Here is a 23,611-nt window from a genome sequence, read left to right on the forward strand (position 1 = left end):
AGTCCCACCAAGACCACCCGTAAATCGGAGGAACAACATCTGATTTTCCGTCTGCGATCTCTCCAGCCAGATGGCATTAACATCGAATTTTCTGGTTTCTGCTTATCTGCTCCCCTTTTCCCCCCCTCCCCTTTCCCATTCTCCTCCCTCCTTTCCCCTCCCTTCACCCAGCCATCCCTCCTCTTCTTAATTGCTGCTGTCCCCTCCCTCCCTTCTCCACCTATCACCTCCTGCCTTTGTGACTACACCTCCTCCCTTACTCTTTTGTTTGGATGACTGCCAAAGGCATTTTTCCATACCTTGCCCGAAACATCAGTTATGTATTTTTACATTTGCTATATAAAAGTCACTGTTTGACCAGTTGAGTTTCTCCAGCAGTGTGTGTATTTCCTCAAGTCCCTGATTAAGTTGAGGAGTCTGATGGTGGAGAGGTAGCATTTTGCTACAAATTATATTTTTGAAAAATAAATAAATTGACACAAAAGAAGAGAAAGTGAGGTTGCGTCTGTGGTTCATTGCCCACTCAGAAATCAGATGGTGGAGGGAAAGAAGCTGAGTTTGTACCATTTGGGCGTTTGTCTTCAGGCTCCTGTACCCTGCTTCCCAATGGTAACAGAATGAAGGGGGCATGGCCTGGGAGGTGAGGGTCCTTAAGGAGATAGGCTGCTTTCTTGAGACACCATCTCTTGTAGGTGTCCTCGAGTGAGTGAAGACTGTTGCCCATGGCAGCGCTGACCGAGTTCACAACTCTCTGCAGCCTTATCTTGTCCTGTGCATTGGCACCTCCACACCGGATCGTGATGCAACCAGTCAGAATGCTCTCCACTGTACCACTGTAGAAACTTGCAAGTGTCTTTGGTGACGTACTGAATCTCTTCCTGAAGTATAACTGCTGTGTTGGGCCCATAGTAACTTTACTCGTCAGTAATATTCCATTTTAAAATGAATCAAGGACACCTTTGCAATTGAGATGCATCGAAACATTTTACCATATTCGGGACAAAATCTGAAGTTAAAGCTGTTGGCTTTCACCTCTGCTTGACCACAGAGAGAGAACTGTGGAAGAACCATAGACCTCAATGTATGAACAGATGGTTTGAACAGTTAAAGATCTCAATATCATTCTGTGCAATGTGGGGATTTGAATAATCCATCAAATAATGAAGATCAGCTGTTATGCACAGATAACACGGGCACATCAATTTTCAGAGTGAAATTTATATTTAGTTTGGCAGCTTTTGAAAGGATATTGCAATCAGTATCAACATCAATTTCTCTCGACTGATGGATAGAAAAAACTGGAGATTGTAAGCTTAAAAGCAGAAAATTTCAATCGAGAAAACATTTATTTCTGAGCACAAACTTTAAACCACTCATAGGGGTCCCTGGGGGGTGGGGGGGGAATGCGGACCTCTCCGGGTGACACCATCAGAGTGGGTGACACCAAAATGACAGATTTCTGTGCAGTATTTCAGTAGACATTGATTATATCTTTATTTTTCAATTTTTTTTTGGTTTTATCAAATAAATGTTGCATAGGTACATAACAATTTTAAAAAGTACAGTGAAACCTCATTAGAACGCGATTCGTTAATCCACAGAATTGCTTATAGCATGGGTGACTGTGGCCCCCAAACATTGATTTTAGGATGCCAGGCTAACAGCCACAAACTCAAAAATGGACTCATGACTCATTTACAATATGTGTTTGTTAATATGTGGTGTTTAAAGGTCTTAAAGGTCTTATTATAGGGTTTGAGTCACAGTATTCTGTTTTCCTTCTTCCTGAATCATGACCTATATGCATCTGTTCCGCGACTCGGCTGTAACGCGGAATGAAATCTTGGACCCCAACTATCGTGTTCTAATGAGTTTTTACTGTATTAACAAATCTCGTCTGGCAATACAAATAATACTGAGGCCTATGTTGCATAGAAAAGAAAAACACTAAATATCTAATTCAATCCCCTCCCTTCGGAGGCGACCAACATAAACAGTCCACTTCTAATAATTAAAAACAAAGGAAGGGAAACATTGGATTCAAAAACCAAAAACTAGTTAATCTTATAAACCTTGAAAGTAATTAAGATCCCCATAAGGAAATGAAATGAAGAATCATTTCAGTCAAGGAGCATCTAATTTTTTCACATTGGACGATCATTGAATGTGACTGGGAGAGACCACATCTTTCCATCTCATTAAAATGGCCCTTCGTGCGATAAGAGAGGCGTGGGATTAAACCAGATGGCCCACTGATTCCAAAGAGAGCAAGAAAAGGATATGGAATCAAATTAATGTTAAGAACCAAAGGCAAGATACAAAATACCCTTTCCCAAATATTGGAACGAAGACATAAACATATGATATATGTACATACAAGTTATACATTTACCACATTTAGAAAAGAGATTAGAATAGAAATTTGAAAATTGGACTTTGGAATAGAGGGCCTGGGCCCAGTGTATGACCTTAACTGTAATAATGGGTGTCAAGGATGAATGCACTCCGAATGCACATAGAATTCCATGTCGTATCAGAGAATACATGGTTGAAAATCATGTTCCCTTCGTTTTTTTTAAATTCTGTCCTGGGAACTGTCCCAAGAATTTAGAACTCATTCACAAAGGCCAGATCCTACCCCTTTATAATCAGATTGAAATTTATAAATCATCCCTATCATATTAGGTTCTTGGTCTTCAGAGAGCTTCTATATTAAAGAATTTAAAAAGCTCCTAACCTGTAAATCACCTCCAAGCTCTCTGCACCCCATTCACTCTCTCTTTCTGTCCTGGTTCCTGCTCTCTCTTCTCTCATCCCTCTTTCTTTCTCTTCCCCACTTTCCCTTGTGCCCCATTCTCTTACTCTCTTTCCCACCCTCTGCCCTCTCTCTCCCATGTACTCACCTCCTTTCCCCATGCTCTCCTCTCCCTTTGCCCTTATTCTCTTCCTACTCTCTTCATCATGCCCTCCTTCCCTCTCCCACACCTTCTCCCCATCCCTCTCCCCTCTCCTTACCCTCCCCTTTCTTTCCCTCTCTCTGACCCTCTCGTCCCTCTCTCTCTCTCCCCTTTCTCCCTCTCTCCATCCCTCTCTCCCACCCCGCTCCTCCTCCCCCCTCTCTCTACCCCCCTCTCTCTTCCCCCTATCTCTCTCCCCCTCTCTCTCCCCCCCCCTTTCTCTCTTTCCCCTCCCCCCCCCCCCACCACACCTCCCGCTGGTGTCATTGCTGAAGGAGGTGAGATTTTCCAATAAACCTTCCAGCTCTTGTATTTTAACCAATCTGATCTGGCTTTTTTATTTGGCTAATAGCATGTAGACTGAGAGAAATCCTTTCTCATTCTCCATGTTCTGTGGTTGTGGAAAAGGATGAATGAAGTGGGACAAAGTTATAAATCCAAAAAAATTTACAATAAGTGCATTTGGGCTGCAGTACAACGATTCCATGTAGTGTAGCATGTTAAAAATATTTAATCTCACACACTGTGAGCTTATCTCTCTCCCCCACCCCCCCTCCCCTTCACCCCCAACCCCTCCATCAATTTTAATGTGTTAATTAAATCTGTCGAAGGAACAGAATGGCAGAAAATTTGCTGTGGATGTGATTTGTAGTGTGAGGTACAATGAAGCCTTTTCCTTGGTGTCTCTGTAAAAATAGATGTGTTACTTTAAGCCTTTGTAAACAGGTGTTGGCTTTACTTGTTTGAAAGTTAATACTATGATGAATCATGTGCTCAGTAACAAGCCAGTGTGAGTTGCTGTTACCCTGTGAAAGAAAAAAAGAAGTACCATTTGTGGGCTGGTAGAGGGGAACAGAACATTGCCAGAGGGAAGGGATCTTGGGAGTGTATGCCTACAGACCTCTAAAGATAACAAGGGAGCTGGTTGGGGCTAGGTGTCGTGTTAGCTCGAAGCCTGGAAAATAAAGTTCTGGAGGTCACATTAAAATAAGACACAATTTGAGTACTCTTTCATCAGTAGAGATGTCAGGGCAGCAATTTCCATATTCTGTTCTGGTAGAAAGGAGGCCATTCAGCCCATCATGTCCCTGCTAGTTTTGGGGTACAATCCTCTTCTCCCATTCTTTTTCCCTGTATTCTATTCTCCTCACGTTCCCATTGAATTACCCCAGATTCTACGACATCTAAGGGCAATTTATTGTGGCGAATTAACCCTTGAACCTGCATGTATGTGGGATGTTGGGTGAAACTGGGGCAGAGGAGTGGTCCTACTGTCAACTGCTATGTCCCTTGTGACATCACACCATTTTATTTTCAAGGTACCTTTCATTGTCACAGAATAACACATTAAGAATGTAATCTGAATGATCTGCCTTAACTTTTGCCCGCCAAAAGGCAAAGAGTTGTCATGAGTATTGCCTGCCAACTAGAACAAAAGAGAAGCAAAAGAGAGTCCCTTCAGAGTCAATTATATTTTTTTTTACATAGTCTTTGAGTTCAAGGAAATTATTCCCATTTTCCAGAACACATGCTATGTGAAAAGGTTAGAACAGGAATGAGGGTGCCATTCCTGTTCCGATATTTTACCTCCGAGACCCCCAGTAACTTTCCCGGAACGTCTGCAGTGTAAAGTTCACTGCAGGCATTCCATGATCAATGGGCTAATAAATAGAAAGTCCCGCCTCTTTAATTACTGCATTTCCAGTATGCTGTGTAAACTCGCATAAGGAAATGTCTGAGAACGACCAATGCCAAGATGTGAGATATTCTTCAGACCGGTCAAATCACACAAATTCTATCTAAAAAAAACAGAATTGAGCATCCATGGATTCGCCTCCATCCCTCCTGCAGCTTCCGCAGCCACACAGCCTTCAGTTCAAACCACCTGAGCTCCGGATCCAAACCCCCAATATGTTTTTGTGGATTTAGTTTCATCCGGTTTTGTCCCATATAACCATTTACGGAGCGGAAACAGGCCATGTTGGCCTTTCGAGTCCGCACCGGTTCACTGATTTTGTGCGCCCTCTAATGGTCCCGTTCTTCTTCTTCTTAACCAGGGTCTCAATATCTCTTGAAAACCAAGGTTCAATACATCTTCTGTACATCTTACCTGTAATTCAGATCCTTTATATACCGTTCTGCCAGAAGTAAGGAAGGCATTTTAACCGGTTTATTTTCCACAGTAGAAGAGTGAAATAAAATGGTCAAAGCTAAAGCCCTCCAAAAGTTTGCCGGGATTTTGTCTTCTGATGAAATGTGACTTGGTGTCATTCAGCTCAACTGAAAATCTGGAAAACTAAAGAACAATATTGTGTTGATAGATTTGTCACTGAATCATGAGATTTTAATTAGCTGGTCTGATTGATGTTTCCACAGTTGATCAGTTTAATGTGGTGTATGTCAATCTCCTGGGTGACTCCGTTCCAAAATAATTTGTTTACCCATGAGACTTTGTTGGTGAGGGTGTACTTTTACTGAGGTTTCAGGAGGAAGCTCTTTTAAAACAGATGGCGTGAGGCTCATTGGAAACAGCGACACGAACGCTTGGGCTCAGGAGATTGACAACAGTCCCTGGATTGGGCCTGTGCACAGATCCTGAGGACTGAACTCATCCTGAGATGGCCTTCTGCTGCCCTCTGGTGTTATTCCTGAGGCACTACCTGTTAAAATGAAGACGACTTCAGTTAAATGCATCTCTGAGGAACTTCCCGGGGGGTATCTCTCTTAGAGGAGGGAAACACAGAAGTCTGCAGATGCCGTGAATCTTGTAAAAACACAGAAATGCTGGAGGCTCAGTGCCTCTCATCTTACACACCTCTATCAGGACATGAAACAATTCAGACACGAGTGGCCCAAAAGACACATGGGGAATGCAGAATTTGGAGCAAGGTTGAATTAACTTGAGAACATAAATAAAAGAAGGAACAGGAATCAACAATATGGCTCCTCAGTCTTGCTATCATATTCATTAAGATCACAGTTAATCTCAAAAATGGGCATCATGGTTATTGTAAACGCTGTTGTAATGCGCCGGTGACCGGGGTTTGAATTCACCACTATCTATTAGGTATTTGTGCATTCTCCCCGTCTCTGTGTGGGTTTCGTCCGGGTGCTCCACTTTCCTCCCACCCTTCTGAAGGCTTTGTAGGTTCATTGGTGTATTTGGGTAGCACCGGGCCAAGGGCCGGAAGGGCCTGTTACCCTGTGAAAGAAAAAAAGAAGTACCGTTTGTGGGCTGGTAGAGGAGAACAGAACATTGCCAGAGGGAAAAGATCTTGGGAGTGTATGCCTACAGACCTCTAAAGATAACAAGGGAGCTGGTTGGGGCTGGGTGTCGTGTTAGCTCGAAGCCTGGAAAATAAAGTTCTGGAGGTCACATTAAAATAGCAGAGATGTCAAAAACACCAGAGGATTTAAAGTGAGGTGAGAAATATTCAGGGTTACGAGGTTCTGAAGTTCTCTGCCTCAAAGGGCGGTGAACAAAGAGACACTCACTGATTTTGAAGCGGTATTTAGATGGGTGATTGAAAGGCTGTGACCTGCCAGGTCACAGATTCAGATTTATTGTCAGAGTACATCCATGACATCACATATAACCCTGAGATTTATTTTACGTGTGGGCCAGGCAGAATTACCACTTATTGGTAGTGCAAAAAAAAACTGTACTCAATGTATTCATGTAAACAAACAGAGAAAAAAAGCAATAAAGTGCATAAGTAAGAGTCCTTACACGAGTCCCTGATTGAGTTTGTTGTTGAAGAGTCCAATGGTGGAGGGGGAGCAGATGTTCCTGAACCTGATTGTGTGAATCTTGTGGCACCTAGACCTCTTTCCTGATGATAGCAGCGAGAACAGAGCAGGTGCTGGGTGGTTTTCTGATGCTCTCCGACAGTTGCATTGCCTATAGATGTTCTGGATGGTGGGGAGGGTTTTGCCTGTGATGTCCTGGGTTGTGTCCACCAGCTTGTGCATGCCTTTAATCGTTCAACCAGGGGTATTGGTGTACCCCTACCAGACCGTGACACAGCTGGTCAGCACACTTTTTACCTCACATCTCTGCAAATTTGCCAGGGTTTTGAATGTCATATTAACCCTCCACAAACTCCTGAGGATGTTTGGGATGACATCCAGAAGGAGGGATTTGGCTGAGGAACCTTATGACCACCACAGTCATGTGTTTACTGACCTACCTTGCCTTATCTCTGATGAGTTTCACGTGATCCTGTAAGACAAATTCTGTACTTTTATCAGTGGTTATTAATATATTGTGGTTGCTTTATATTAAAAACTCATTTTGATTTTGTTTTCTACTACTTTATCAGTTTGCCAATCTGTCAACTAAGAACGTGAATTGCCATCAGTAGAGAGGGCCATAGACCAGTTTGATTGACAGCAACAAGGACGGTGTCTCTTGATAGGATTTTTTTTTTCCAAATTGCAATTTGGCATTGGGTCAAAATCAGAGAAAATTGCTTTAGAAATAATCCTCCTCAATCCCTGCACAGCGTTGGTACTCTCTCGACTCTTTCCTGGGATAAGTGGAGTGTGTTTGAAAAAAAGGATTGAAGAGGTTAGGCCATGGGTCTTTGTGGTTTAGAAGGATATTAAGCAATTTAATTGATTTCATAAGTGTTGAGGGGGGTGGTGTTCAGAGTCTTGTGCGATGAGAATGGATTAAAACAGGAAAATCTGTGGTTGAATTAAAAACATAGAATGCTGGAGAATATCTCAGTCTCCATTTCAGTCCAGGACCCCAAACAGTCCTTCCAAGTGAAGCAACACTTCACTTGTTTATCCGCAGGACTGATTTACTGCATCTGGTGCTCCCTTTGTGGCCTTCTCTACATTGGCGAGACTGGGCGTAGCTTGGGAGATTGCTTCGCTGAGCACCTTCACTCCATCTTCAACAGTGACAGAGACCTCCCAGTAGCCACCCATTTCAGTTCTATGTCACACTCCCACACTCATGTCTGTCCATGGCCTTGTGCACTGTCCCTGCAAGACCATCCGAAAACTGGAGGAACAACACCTTCTGTTCAACTGCTCTCTTCTTCCCCTTGCTCCTTCCCTTCCCCTTTCTCCTCCCTCCCTTCCTCCAGCCATCTCTCCACCCCGGATTGCTACTTTCCCCTCCCTCCTTTCTCCACCTATCACCTCCTGCCTTTGCGACCGCACCTCGCCTCCTTACTCTTTTGCTCACATGCTTGCCGACGTTTTTCCGTACCTTGATGAAGGACTCAAGTCTGAAACGTTGGATATGTATTTTTACCATTGCTATATAAAGGACACTATTTGAGCTGCCAAGTTTCTACAGTGTTGTGTTTTTGCAACGAGAATGGATCCCTGTTGATGTTGTGAAAGAGAACACACACTATCATAATGAATACGAGCAGAAGGTAGACAAATGGAACCTTCTCCTTCACCCAAAAGATGGTGGTAGATCTTCTTCATTACACAAAAGTGCTGGAGAAACTCAGCAGGTCACATTGCGTTCTTTATGGGAAAGATGCATCACCAGCATTTTGGGCCTGAGCCCTTCCTCAAGGTGTGAGCAAAGAGCAGGCAGGCATCTGAATAAAATGGTGGGGGGAAGGGCAGGGAGAGGAGTGCAGGCTAACAGGCAAGAGGGAAGGAATGGCTCTTTAAACAGAGAAAGAGATGGAGGGATGGGGAAAGAGAGGGAGACAGATGAGGGGCTAAATGGAATCTGGAGAAGTCAATGTTAATTCCATCTGTTTTGAGAGTGTCCAGGGGGATTATTAGGGGCTGTTGCTCCAATTTGTGGATGGCCTCAGTTTTGCAGCACCCGAGGCCATGGACAGACATGTCAGTGAGGGAGTGGGGTGTGGGATTGAAATGGTTCAATCCTCTCCCTTGCCCGGCTCTCAGTCCGAACAGCAGGCTATCATTGTTCAGATCCAGACCACCCCTGTTATGACAGTTCAGCGCTGGAACTTCACCCTTGTGGAATTCTCAAAGCAGCCAAAAAGTACTGAGCTAAGGAATAAAAATTCAATCCTACAGAATTACAGAATAAATGAACACAACATGTATTTTTAAATCTATAATTTCTTGATGTATACACATGTGAGTCATCCTCAACAAGGGGTCAGCAGTGGAGAGGATAAGAAACCACATTCCTGGGCATCAACATATCTGAAGACCTATCTTGGGATCGTCATGTCAATACAATCACGAAGAAGGCTCGCCAGCAACTATTGTTTGTTAGGAGTTTGAGGAGATTTGGTCTGTCACCAAAGACTCTTGCAAATTTCTGCAGATGTGGAGAGCATTCTAACCAGTTGCTTTACTGCCTGGGGTAGAGGTGCCAATGCACCGTACAGGAAGATGCTCCAGTGGGTTGTGAACTTGGCCAGTGCCATCATGGGCATTAGCCTTCCCTCCTTTCATGACATCCTTGAGAAAGCAGATTCTATCATTAAGGACTCCCATTGCCCAGGCCTTTCCCCCTTCTCATTGCTACCATCAGAGAAGGAGGTACAGATGCCTGAAAACATGCACACACTCTTGTCCTCTGCATTAAATTTCTGAACGCCAATGAACCTACGGACACTACCCTGCTCTCTCTCATTTTGTGCACTAGTTTTTTTTAAAACATCTTGCAGTTATGTAATTGTAATTTATAGTAATTTTGCATCACATTGATGCCGTAAAACAACAAATTTCATGACTCGTGTTCATAAACCTGATTCTGGTACAAGGTGGTTTCGCATTGTGCAAAATGGCGGAACTCTTAGTTCTCTAGGAACGCATCCCCTACTGTAACGCAGGGGACACCTGTACTTTATAAACTGGGGAAGGGATTGCACCTCCATCTCCCTTCTCACACAGTTGAATGAGGCAACTTTTCTCATCTTTCTACCAATAAGCCTTAATTGCTTCCTCCCCAATTGCCACCCTTTCAAGCAAAGGAAATATCTTTCCCTTTAAACACCTCCGGGCCTCTCATAATTTGATGCAATTTGCTGTCAAGTCTCCTCAACAAAGGAAGCTACCCTGACGTGGATGGTGTCCCCTTGCAAGCACACTTCTCCAGCCCTCTCAATATCCCAATAAATGTCTTCAACTCCCTCGTGTCCTCACATCCTTCTGCAGTGTAGGGATGAGAGCGCCAGATGGTCCTTCTTCTGTGGCTGAACTAATTTTTTATCTTGTTCCCTTTCATTCTTCTGGAGCTTGGTATGCATCAGCTAGCAACACTCAGCCCTGGGAAATTCCCATCGGAAGTATAGGCCGACACGGTTAGCGTCATGGTTAGCGCAATGCTACTGCAGCACCAGTGACCCGTTTCAAATCTGGAGCTGTCTGTAAGGAGTCTGTACGTCTATGTGGGGTTCTTCCAGTACTCTGGTTTCCCCCCACCCTTGAATAAAAGCATATAGTGGTTGGTATATTTTAAAGGGATGGGGGCTTTTGGGCCAAAAGGGCCTGTGACCATGCTGTAAATTTAAAGAAGCCTTTATTGCATTGGCTGTTTCATTATGGAAGGTGTTTTAAGGACTTTTCTCTTTGAAGTGAAGAAGGATGAAAGGTGGTTTAATAGAGGTCTACAAGAGGCATAGCTAAGGTACATAGAGTAGAAGAAGCAAACACCAGAGGACATCTGTACAAAGTGAAAGGAGGGGTTTAGGGGAGACGACAGGGGTAAGTTCTTTTGTGGGTGCTTGGAATGCATTTCTGGAGGCTGAAACATTAAGAGCATCTAAGAGACTCTTAGACAGGCACATGGATGAAAGGAAAATAGAGGCTTGCGAGGGAGGGAAGTGATGCACCATTGATCACAAAAGACTGAAGTTGTGAACCTGATGGCCTTTTATTAACTATTGACTGGAACAGCTGTCAACCTCATTGACTGATCAAGGTAAAGTGGAATGGGGACCATGCAAAGGGCGATGGGTGGGATGGGTCTCGGGAAGCATGTCCAGCCGGCAGCAGTCAATCATAGTGTAACAATGGTTTACCACAGGAAGTTTTAGTTTTTCTGGGGTAGGAATATATAGGTCGGCACAACATTGGGGGCCAGGCCAGGACCAGGAGGTTTGAATGTTCAAGCAGTGAAAGATTTGGACATGTTAATATCATTTAATCCTCTTCTATGCACATTCTCTTTCATCAGAATACAGGTACTCCACGACTTGTGATATATGCGACTTACATCCATCTGCACGTACAACCGAAAATTTGTTAAAAATATAAAATTTACCCAGTTTACGTTGTGTTTGACAAACTATAACAGTGATACAGGGCATTTAAGAGCCAAAATGTGTGTACTTACTTTGCTAGTCAGCATCCCGGGGTCCATAGGCTGGGCACAGCCATCTTGATTCCTGTGCGCATGCACGGGTCTTCAATTGGCGCATGCACGGTGGGTTCGAGTAGTGGAGTTTGTTTGGCGCATGTGCAAGAGTTAAGGGCACGAATTCAATATCGTTAGGGCACTTAACTCTCACGCATGCACCAATTGAACTCCACTATATGAACCCACCGTTCATATGCCAACCGAAGACTTGCACATGTGCACAGGAATCAAGATGGACACGCACAGCCTGTGGACCCCGGGACACCAACTAACAAGGTAAGTACACAATTTTGACACGTCCATTCCGAGATACGACCAATCATTCTGTCTGAATTACAGTCGTAAGTCGGGGAGTACCTACAGTCCTGATTCCAATTCACTAGCAATTCACATCAGCGTTCTTTAATAATGGCAGCAATTAATGCAGACTGGTTCAGTGTAGTCCATTTTCATCCAAGTCCTAGTTACTTTAGTTTAGCAGAATGTTTTACTGATTTTCAACTTGGTTCCCTTACATGGAAGCTATGGACAGTGGGACTTGGTGAAGCAGGGCTTTTCCTGCCCACCATCGTAGCTTGTAGCTGGATGGTTATATTTGCCTAAAGACTGTATTGAGCTTATTGATTTTAAAAATGCAAATTTAACTGCTCAAAGGTGATGTCACTCTGTTAAATTTGACAAATGTTTGCAAGAATTTGCTTGAAATAGGCTTTAATTATTCTGCCGCCAACCCTTAGGCAGGCAATTCCCAAGAAAGCAAAGAGTTGCGATTAAGTTAGGATTATTTTGTTTCTCATTTCAGCTTTGCTAAATCTCCGAAGAGTTGGATGTTTTCAAGACTCCTCCTTCCCTGGAAAGAGGATGGGGGTGGGTGGTGGTTGACAGCCTTGCATAATTGTAAGGGTCTGCTGGAAACATGACCGGCAGTTTGGTGTCAATAGTGCAATAGACAGAGAGCAGACTTTGCAAGGGAGCTCCAAACATGCATGCCCAAACCCTGCTCCAACAGTGAGAGGAGCCTTCCCAGTCAGATCCTTCTTATTCAACCGGAACACCAACACGTTGTCCCCGAGATGAGTGCGCTGGAGTGGAGACAGTTGCCCACCTCTTTGCCGAATGCAGGTTCGCTAGAGTGTGTGGAGAAGGATGAAAGGTTCATCCCCAGCGGCCACGTGGCAGAGGACTCTCTGATCTGCGGGCTGTTCCCGAGGATGCACACAGAGTTAGACATCCGGAAATGCTGGAAGAACAACAACTTGGTGAAAGACGTCCGAACCTGTTGGTCCTTCAGTGCATGGAGATGTCGGTGAGGGAACGCTGCAGACTGGCACATTCCAGGCTGCAGGAGCACGTGCTGAGGCTTGGTGCAGCCAACACGAGGGCACTGTAATGAAGGACCACAGTCTAGAGTCTCTCCATTACTGGGCCTTGAGGGGGTAGAGATTGAGGGGAAGACCCTTAAACAATTAAGTTGGGGGGGGGTGTTGAGCTGAGATGCCACAGTAGTGACAATAGTGAAAATTGAAATGAATGTAACAATGTACAGTGATGGAAATGTATGGATGCAAAACTAGAGCTGGGAAGGCACTTTCAAAGGTTTTCTTTTTGTAAATAATTTATTGTGAATAAAGTCTATTTCGGTAAATTTAAAAAAAACTCTGCGCCCAGTGTCAGCAGGGCTGTTCCTGATGGTCAAAGGCTGATTTCCCTGAGCGGAAAAGAAGCTTACAGTGTAATATCCTGATAGAAAGTGCTATTTCAAGCTTTGCTCCATCGTGAATCAAGCTCTGAGTGGGAGGGTCCCTGCTCCGTGAATTTATCATTATTATTAACTTGATTGGACACTTTGGAGGTTTGTTCCTCAGTCCTGTCGGCAAGGCTTAAAATTATGACTGAAAACACCATTGTTTGTCCAAGTTATGTTTCTGAATAATATTCACACTTTAAGAGCAGCTATTGGCTGTAAAGCATTTTGGAATGTGCAGACACTGTTTAATGTGTGGCAGAATGTCGGGTCTTTCTTCTTTATTGAGCTCTCCGGTGACCACTGGCGGAGGGCATTGAATCTGTTGAGACATTAAATGAGCTGATTTTGGAATACTGAGGAGCTCGGAAGTGGAGCAGGGGATGAGACACGCCACATCTCGCTGAGGACGATCTGTGAAACGTAGTTAAGCCATGATTCCAAGCAAAATTTTAGTCTACCGTGCCCCAAACGGATCCCTGCGGAGCGAGACCATCCGGAGCACCAGGGGACGGAAGAAGTCCCTGGGAGATCTCTTCCACAATGGATATCGCATCAGAGCGGCACAGAGTCGTGACAAGGATGAGCAAGGCAGCTCTCTAGCTTCTGGGTACCAGGCTGTGTGCTACTGGGGTAAGCTTCCTTCCCACCCACAGTGCTGTGTGGCTCTGTTCATGCTCAAGCAGACATGTTCTCTCTGGTTTTATTTAACCCTTTGAACTCTGTGTCCCTGTTTTCCAACAAGCGCATATATTCTGTGACCAAGATTTCTGGAGCTATTTTCATACCCAACAACCAGCTGATTCATACTGGTGTTTGTACTGTACTTTACCCATGGACCCAGTCCGGAGTATACAAATGGCTGGAGTCCAAAGGGTTAATTTCTAAACATCTGGTTTGCCCGAGATCTTCAAAAATGGGCGCAGTTTCACCAGAGTTGCTCCAAGGTGACCAGGTCTGTCCAGTCCCTTGTTAGTACAATCAAATCACAAGTTGGTACTGGTGTAAAATGGCTGCAAAGCATTTGTTTATTAAGGGTTGAAGGACAGGCAACTGTTGAAAATGTTTGTTTCAGATGCTGGGCTGACCTCAGGTTTCTGACATTTAAACTACAAAGATATCTTTAGTTCCTTCTCCGTTGTTCTCAAGTTCAAGTTTTTTATCATCCCATTGCACAAGTACAACCTGGCGAAACAGCGTGCTCCACTCCGAGAAGCAATAACATTCAGACACACAACCACATATATCAAACGTGTAGACAAATGATGCAGATGCAGTGCATATATACATGTATAAAAATAAACAAATATTGTTAAATAAATAGTAGACTTTCAGAGTCTATAGGAGCAGTTCATCAGTCAGGCAGCTCATGGAAAGAAGCTATTCCTCAGCCTAGTGGTTCTGGCTCTTCTACTCCTGCATCTCTTTCCCAATGGGAACAGCTGGAAGATGCTGTTGGTCGGGGTCCTCACTTGGAGAACTGTCCACAAGTTTGGCAAAGGTTCAGAGATTTACTAGAATGACACCAGGAATGAAAGGGTTAACATATGAGAAATGATTGTCAGCTCTTGGACTGGACTCATTGGCATAACGAAGGATTAGAGGCTTTTCAAATGCTGAAAGGGCTTGACAGAGTCGATGTGGCACAGATGTTTCCTACGGGAGGGGAGTCTAGGACAAGAGGGCATAACTTCAGGATAAAAGGGCATCAATTTAAAATAGAAATGTGGAAATATTCTTTAGCCAGAAGGCTGTGGATCTGTGGAATTTGTTCCTACAGGTGGCTGTGGAAGCGAGATCATTGCTGTATTTCAGGCAGAGATTGACAGGGCATCAAGGGTTACAGGGAGAAAGCTGGGGAGTGGGACTGAGTGAGAGAATGGATCAGCTCATGATAGAATGGTGGAACAGACTTGATGGGCTGATTGGTCTACTTCTGCTCCATGTCTTGTGATCTTGAATGTCATGACGGTGAACAGCAGAAATCCTGGAGATCTTTATTGCTTAACAGAAACCTTGATGTAGTTATCAGCTTATAAATTCAACTTGGCCCTTCCCAGTATTTTTTTAGAATTGCAAGACAGCGCTCCCCATCTACATCCTCAGAATATGAGAGAGCTCCCCTAATAAGTTCATAACTCTCTTATTGTTTAAATTATTTTATTTACAATTTTTAAGCCACTGTAATAATTGCATTACATTCAATTCAAAAATTATTTCAATAAGTTTTACATGTGTCATATAATCCTTCCCCCAATTCCACCCTCCCACCTCCCAAGGAGGAAAAAAGAAAGAAAACAGAAAAGAAAAAACTGGAGAATGCCAAGGGGATAAAACATTTATACCATAAAGTCTATATTGGAGGTCACCAAGAAGTGAGGTCTTCAGAAAGTCTATTAAACATGCAAACCCACATTTTGTAAATATGGGCCATATTTTCCAAAACACATGATATTTATCTCGCAGACTATAAGTAATTTTCTCTAACGGTATACAACTACGAAGTTCTGCATGCCATCTTTCCATACCAAAATCTATATCTCACTTCCATGATTTTGCGATACATTTCCTAAAGCAATTAGCCCAAATTCAATTTGTTGCTTAGTTAACTTAGTTTTGGTCTTAATAAAAATAACATCAGATCGATCCTGGGGGGAGTTTGTCCCCCGTAATTCATTGCAAAGAAAACTAACCCCTAACCAAAAATGTCTAACTTTAGGGGGTTGCCAAGTTCAAAGAAAAGTCCCAATCTCAGATCTACACCTAAAACATAAATATGATATGGCAGGATTTAATCTATTTAATTTTTTGTGGAGTCAAATATAATTGATGTAATAAAATTATATTGGACCAACCTATATCTTACATTTATAATTTTAGTCAGATTACTGTTACATAACTCTGTCTAGTCCTTTTCATTTATCTGTGTCTGTAAATCTACTTCCCATTTTAGTCTTGATTTGTGTACCCCAATTTTGGGGGCGTTCGTTTGAAGTAAATTAAACATTACAGAAATAAATTCATTTGCACTAGTAATACAAATCAGTAATTCCACTTCAGTTTGATTAGTTACATCAAACTTGGACCTGTAACTCCCTGTAGCCGTCATTTAGAGGCAATGGCTCTTGTACATCCCTGAAGTTTGATCATCAGTCTCGAATGTCTTGTGTGACCATCCTTGACCACATCCTCCCACCCTTTACTCCTTTTAAACAATCCAATGAATGAATTGGAGAAATACAGGAACCATGCACGATAGTCTATTAAGCAATCCAAGAGGAGCTGAAGGAACTCAGTAGGTCAGGCAGTGTCCATGAAGAGAAATAGTTGGTCAGCATTTCAGGTCAGGTCAAGACAGATGGGAGGTGGAGGTATCACGAGTTAAAGGTGGGTGGGGTGGGTGGGGAGATCTGGGGAGGGGCAATGAGGTGTTGGACAAATGAAGGTGGGAGAAATAGACAAGTAGAGGAAGAGGTCATTAGAGGGTTGAGTAAGGGGACAGGTAAAGAACAGGATGGCATGGTCAGCGCAACGCTGTACAGCACCAGTAACTGGGAATTAAAACTGGCACTGACTGTAAGTACGTTCTCCCCATGTCTGCATAGGTTTCCTCCGGGTGCTCCTGTTTCCTCAAACCATTCAAAATGTACCAGAAATTGTAGATCAATTGGGTGTAATTGGGCAGCAAGGGCTTGTGAGCCGAAAGGAACTATTACTGAGTGCTGTCTGTCAAAATAAAATATTTAAATTTAAAGCATTTAGAAGGTGGAACTGAATGAGGGATAGTTACCTGAAAACATTTATTGACCCATTCTTGTGAAACAGGAATTCAGGGATTTAGAGTTTTTTTTCAGGATCGACCAGCATTCATCTTCAGAGAGATAGAAACTGTGGGATTTTCCCAACTCTTTAGTTACAGCCTCTATTTTCTGAAAGCAATTAAGACAGAATTGATTATATAACCAATTTATGTGAGCACCATGCTGTGTTGGTATTTAATCCTTTCAAGAAATGTAGAAGTAGTGGATAAACATAATTGGCCTTCTTGACCTGCACTGTCTTAATACAATTAACAAAAAACCCTTTGAGTTGTCCCTGGAGGAGCTTCTTAAATGAACCTGAGCCTAAGTCATTTATTTAGGTAATCTCTTTCCTAATTTGATTGCAGAGTTCAGTTACTCTGAATACTGACTCATGGGTTTCTAATTCATCCAATTCCTTATTAATGTGAACTGATCCATATTATTCTCCTTCCATTTCCTCCTGGCTAGCAGCTATCTTTTCTGTGGTTTAACACACAGCAAAGTATCTTTATTGATGACAAGTGATTCAGATTCTAACAAATGGAGGCATGGTTGATAAATGGCACATCAAACATTTTGGAAGAAAGAGAAGCCGTAGTTTAAGCTCGAGGAGTTCGAGTGTAAAATGAGTGCAAGAACAAAACCATCTGGGGTGCATGTTCATAGTTAATTGAAAGTGATAGAACAAGTTGAGAGAGTGGTTAAAAAAGCCCAAATACAGTAGGATAGAATATTCCAAAGAGTTTTGGAAATAAAGTAAGATATTGCTGGAAATACTCAGCAGGTCAGGCAGAATCTGTAAAGAGAGAAAACAAGGTTGTCGATGACTTTTTGACAGAATGTTTCCAGCATTTTTGGTTTTCCTTGAGTCTTGTTTTATTTTCCCCCTTTGTGATCATTTGGCATGTTCTCGCTTGTTGAGTTGAACATCTCTGATGATCTTGTGGGGTAGATTCTTTTGTGGAGCAGACAGTTGAAGCCCTTGCAGTTTTTTCTGTTTTTAATGTAGGGTTGTCAAAGAGATTTATTTTTTTAATATAATTTAGACATAGAGCACAATAACATGCCCTTTCAGCCCTCAAGCTTGTGCTGCCAAATACACCCAATTAACCTACAACCCCGGTACGCTTCAAATGGTGGGAGGAATCCAGAGCCCCCAGAGGAAACCCTCACAGACACAAGGAGAGCGCTAGATTTGAACCCCAGTCGTTAGCGCTGTCACAGTGTTGCACTAACCATGCTGCCCAAAATGTGTTTGCATTTGAGAGCTTCTTGCCAATACAATAGATGGAGGGGAGGTGGGTGAGGAGGGATATAGGTGAGGAGAGCATATTAATTGTTAGCTGCTCCTGCCATATCCTGAGGTCAAATAAAGTCAACACTCTTAGGTTGAGTTCAAATATGCTCAGTTTTATTCCACCATTAATGGTTTTTTTTTAACTCCCTAGTGGACCTGTGCAACATGCCAGCCATTACAATCGATAACCAGTCTATACTATCCTGCAAGGCATTATAGTCAATAACCGAACTATATTATTTATCACTACGACAGCTCCCAACTAACTTCTAACTGTAAGAGAGTGACAGAGTGTTACTCTTTTTATAAATCTCGTATCACAGTTGAGAAGACGAGTCAAATGAGTTGTTGCTCTTAGAAAGTGATAATGTTTCTTGGCCTGTGTTATGTGTTGCTAATGGTAGGGCTACAGTGCATGCCTTGCAGGTCAGGATGTACTGATGGAGTCGATATAGCAGATGGATGGCTTACAATGGAAACAGAGCTCTCGTACAGGCTGTGAAAAGAAGCTACCTCATGTTCAGGTGTTACATCTCTGCCCAAGGAGTTGGTAGAAGCTGCTTCATTACTGTATGTAAGATAGAAATAGATAGATTGTTGAAGATTAAGGGAAGGGCTGTGCAGAACAGGTGAGGAAGTGGAGCTGAGCCCACAGTCGGATCAGCCATGATATTTAATGTTGGAGCAAACTGAACAGGCCAGATGGATGACTCCTGCTCCTAATTCTTATGTTCCTGTTACAGATAGAGAATTTGGTATTGGGTTTGGAAGGCTGCAGGTGAAAGACTATATTTTATGGGGTTTTTTAATTTAGTCATACAACACTTCCAATCCATGAACCCCTGCTGCCAAAATACTCCAATTAATCTACAAACCCAATATGTTCTGGTGGGGTGTGGGGGAGGAAATTCATGCAGTCATGGGCAGAATGTGCAAACTCCTTACAGACAGTGCCGGATTTGAACCTGTGTCGCTGGCGCTGTAATAGGCATTGCGCTAACTGCTACACTCACCGAATTGTTGCTTTTCAAGTTTGTATTGGGCCTCCTTGTAATGTGTGGGAGGCCACAGACTGATACATCGTGGAGGGAGCATGTTGGAGAATAAATGTGGCAGGAGATGGAAGATCAGGGTTGGTGCTGAAGTGGAACGAGGTGGAAACAGGACATCTGTTTTCCAAGTCTTCCTCTGCACTCTTTTTGCAGCGTGTCTGTTGTCTCTGTATCTTTTGATTAATTTCAATATCCTCAAGCACAACTAAATTGAACCAATTAATAATAACAACACACACGTATTCAAAGCTACCAAAACTTTAAAAAATGTACTTCTGTTTGCCAAGTCACTGCCATCATTCCTCTGAAGAGCGAATCAATATGATTGGTCAGTTGTAATTACAAATTGAATTGGGTGAACATTTAAATATCAAATCAAGTTTATTGTCATCTGTTTGTACAAGTACAACCCGATGAAACAGCGTTCTCTGGTCTTCGGTGCAAAACACGCAGACACACAATCAGACATAACACACATACAGACAAACAATACATGTTCAGGACAAGTATTCATACAAATAAATAACTAATGTTTTGTAGAAATGAGAGTCTCGGATGGTTAGTGTGAGCAGATCCTTAGATCCTTTGGTCGTTCAGCATTCTCACTGCCCGTGGGATGGAGCTCTTCCTCAGCCTGGTGGTGCTGGCTCTGTTACTCCTGGATCTCTTCCCCGAAGGGAGCAGCTGAAAGTTGCTGTGTGCATGGTGAAAGGGGTCCTCAATGAACATTCCCGGTAGATCCCGTCGACTTGTTGGGGGGTGGGAAGAGGAGACTCCAGTGATCCTCTCTGCCACTCTTTAGTCCTGTGGATTGACCTCCGATCCATTTCTCTGAAGCAAACATACCCACAAGGTGATCCAGCCGGCCAGGACACTCTCGATAGAACCCCTGTAGAAGGTTGACGTGATGGTGGCCGATAGCCTTGTCCGCTTCAGTCTTCTCAGGAAGTGCAGTCATTGTTGTGTCTTCCTGACAAGTGAGGAGATATTGTATGTCCAGGATAGATCATTGGTTAAGTAGTCTTCAAGATATTCTGTGTAGCTAACATGTAGCACTGGCAGGACAGCTAAACACTAATAGTTTGAAGTTGGCAATGGTTGATTTTTTTCTGTTTTTATCCACAGAAGGCGAAAGAAACCAAGCTGTGATTATCGTTCATCTTTAATTCAGGATGTTGTTTCCATGCTCTTTTTTTTCTCCATTTCGTGCCCTTCCACCTCTGGAGGATCAAACATTATTGAACCATTGAACACAGGAATAGGCCCTGCAGCCCTTCTAGTCTTTGCAAAACTGTCTAGTCCCATTGACCTGGACCATATCCGTCCTGTCCATGTACCTGTCCAAATAACTCTTAAGTGTCAAAATTGAGCCTGAATTTATTGAGGAGGATTTACTAGGTCTTGATGTAACTGAATTTGCGGGTGGTCTCACGCACTACCAGCCTGAGACCACCCGCAAGCTGGAGGAACAATTCCTCGTGTCTGGGCACACTACATCTGGATGGCATTAACATCGACATTTTCCAGTTTACATTAATCCCACCCCCTTTCCCCTAACTCTCTCTGTGTCTCTCCTTTTCCATCTGTCTCCTTTCACAGAGCCAAAATCAATCTCACCTTTTCTCTTATCATATTCAATTAACATCCTTTGTTGGCCTAGACTCCTCTCCCTGCCATTCTTCTGTCTTTATTCAGACGCCTTCCTGTTTTCTGCCTGTACCTTGAGGATGGACTCAGGTCCGAAAAGTCAGTGATATATCTTTACCTCCTATGGACGCTACGAGTCCAGCCATGTTCCTCACGCATTTCTGTGTGCTTTTACAAACTTTTTCAGCCTCATCCCACTGACCTGCACTCAGACCATATCTCTCCTGCTCATGTTCCCCTCCAAACCATTCTTAAATGTCAAAATTGAGCCTGTATTTATCTGTATTTATGGGGGAGGGTCTTGATGTCACTGAAAGCTTTGAACTATCTGGAGGGCACCCTGTTTGCATGGTGACCCTCAAAAAGAACAAGCTGTGCCACTGTAAATGATCGTCATTCAGCTAAAGTGAGGAATAATTCTGGCACTTTCATGCTGTGTCGATTTGCATTCTCTGTTTTGTCTGCTGTTGGATTAAGATATGCAAACCACATACCATGTCAGTGGTATCTTGTAATCAACCTTAGACTGATGGCTCCAAAGGCACCTTCAAGTGTACATTTTAGTTATGTCGTTTCGCTATCAAATCCAATGCTTGTAGCCTGGATGTTTTCTGAAAATATCTTGCCTGATTGCTTAATTAAGGTCCAGAGAGTTTATTGAGTGTATCTCTTGAATTGTGGCTTGCCTAAAACTCCTGATCTATATCTCTTCAACAAAAGGTACTCCTTACTAACTTTCTTCTTTGGCTTGGCTTCGAGGACGAAGATTTATGGAGGGGTACTAACTATGTAATGACTAATTCACAGCCTGACCTTGCGGATACTCAGGGTCTGAATGTGACGGTGTTCCCAGCTGAAGGGATTGGCTGACAGGATTCGTCTTCTTTCTTTTACAGGTTTGCGATTTTTAAGAGCTCTCAGATTGATACAATTCTCAGAAATATTACAATTTCTAAATATCCTAAAAACAAGGTAAGTGGTACAGATTATCATTCCATCACCTAATAGGCAGGTCTGATTTACGCATGTTTTGTACACATGATAACTTTCAAACATCTGATGGGTAATGCAAAATGATAATGGAAGAATGTTAATGTTGATTTTTTTTTATGAAGTGGTACCAATATCTAAAGTAAAACATGAATGCCTGCAGACAGCATGGTGAAAGTAATAACAATGCTGGGAAAAACTCACGGGTCTTTATAGAGCAAAGATAAAGATACATAACCAACGTTTCGGGCTTAAGCCCTTCATCAAGGCATGAACAAAATGTGGGCAGGCGCCTGTGTACATTTTGTGCCTCTCCCCTACCATTTTTTTCGGGCGCCTGCTCCCCCCTGAAGAAGGGCTTAAGCCCGAAACATTGTGTATGTCTCAACATCTAAAGCTTGTTAGTAAGTGCACTCAACTTTTGAAGCAAGCAAAGATTGCAGAATTCATCCACCTTGCCCCACCCCCCCACCCCCCCACCCCCCCCCCCCCCCCGTGTGGTAAACCACTGTCATGTATAATTATCTGGTCAAGCACAAGCACACCTATTGGCCGGTTGGACCTGTGGCCCCTCCTCACAGGCTCCTGTATTAAGGTGACTGCTCCACAGCCCCCTGTTACTCAGAGCAGGATAGCTGATCAGTAGGGATGTGCTAAGTTCTCAAGTGAATAAAAGCCTATACTAGTCTTTGAGTGATTGATGGTGCATCACCCTGCCAGAGTAAACTTTGCAAAGTAGTGAACCCACTCTCTCAATGCTCCCATCACCCAGGTTCAATCCTGACCTCCCGTTCTGCCTGCATGGTTTGTACGCTCTTCCTGTGACTCTGCAGGTTTCCTCAAAGGGATCTGGATGTCCTCCTGCATCCCAAAGATGTGCGTATCATTTGGTACAGTAGAATCACTTTGTGATGGTGGGGGTGGGGGTCCTCAGTATACACATGACGTCACATACAACCCTGAGATTCTTTGTCCTGCTGGCTAAACAGAATTTCTACTTATCAGACGCGCAAAAAAACAACTCAAGAAAATATATGTATACAAAAGAGAAGTTTAAGCGAGCAAAGGGGTAAAGCAATAAAATCTGCAGACATTGCGATTAAAGTAAAAACACAATGCTGGAGAAACTCAGCAGGTCAGACAGTGCACTTTCTATAGCAAAGATAAAGGCACAGAACCGTTTCGGGCTTGAGCCCTTCATCGAGGTCTGAGCAAAATGTAGGCAGGCAAACAAGGGTGTGATGGAAATGATAAAATGGGACGTGCAGATAGGTAAATGATGAGGTTAATGGGTCTGTTTTAAGATCAGTGACAAAAATACCATTTATTTTTAATAAAAAGCTGCTACTTAAAATGTCCTCAATAGGAAGCACAATGCCGTTAAAGCTCCAGGGTTCGAATCCGGTGCTGTCTGTAAGGAGTTTGCACATTCTCCCCGTGTCCGTGTGGGTTTTTCCCGAAGGCTGTGGTTTCCTCCCACCTTTCAAAATGTACCGGGGGTTGAAGGTCAATTGGATGGCACGAGCTCCTGGGCCGAGAGGGCCAGTCTCCTTCTTGGTCTAGATTTAAAAATGTTTTAAATTAATTTAATTTGATGTGCCCTGGTTTCTGAAGCCAGTGTCCCCAGTCCTATCAGTCCCATTCTGAATCTCTCGCACCACCATCACACCATCAACACCCCACCCCCCAACACTGAAGCAAATCCTCAAGGAGTCCTAGACTGCTCTCCGAGTTAGATATTGAAAGTGGGATCTTGCCTCCTGGCATTCAGTTCCACATGACAAGATGCTTTTACCAACTG

At 43.2% G+C, this 23,611-nt stretch overlaps 1 protein-coding gene across 5 annotated transcripts in view; it reads left to right on the forward strand.

Annotated features, from left to right (window-relative positions):
- The window catches only part of kcnma1a (potassium large conductance calcium-activated channel, subfamily M, alpha member 1a), a 743,259-nt gene that overhangs the window by 434,623 nt on the left and 285,025 nt on the right, over positions 1 to 23,611 (forward strand). For all 5 annotated transcript variants that reach the window (XM_069885464.1, XM_069885465.1, XM_069885462.1 and 2 more), the window contains exon 6: positions 21,717 to 21,792. In XM_069885464.1, coding sequence (XP_069741565.1) covers positions 21,717 to 21,792 — 76 coding nt within the window. The remainder of the gene's footprint in view (positions 1 to 21,716; positions 21,793 to 23,611) is intronic.

This window comes from Narcine bancroftii, chromosome 6 (assembly GCF_036971445.1).
Source record: "Narcine bancroftii isolate sNarBan1 chromosome 6, sNarBan1.hap1, whole genome shotgun sequence".
NCBI classification, from domain to species: Eukaryota; Metazoa; Chordata; class Chondrichthyes; order Torpediniformes; family Narcinidae; genus Narcine; species Narcine bancroftii.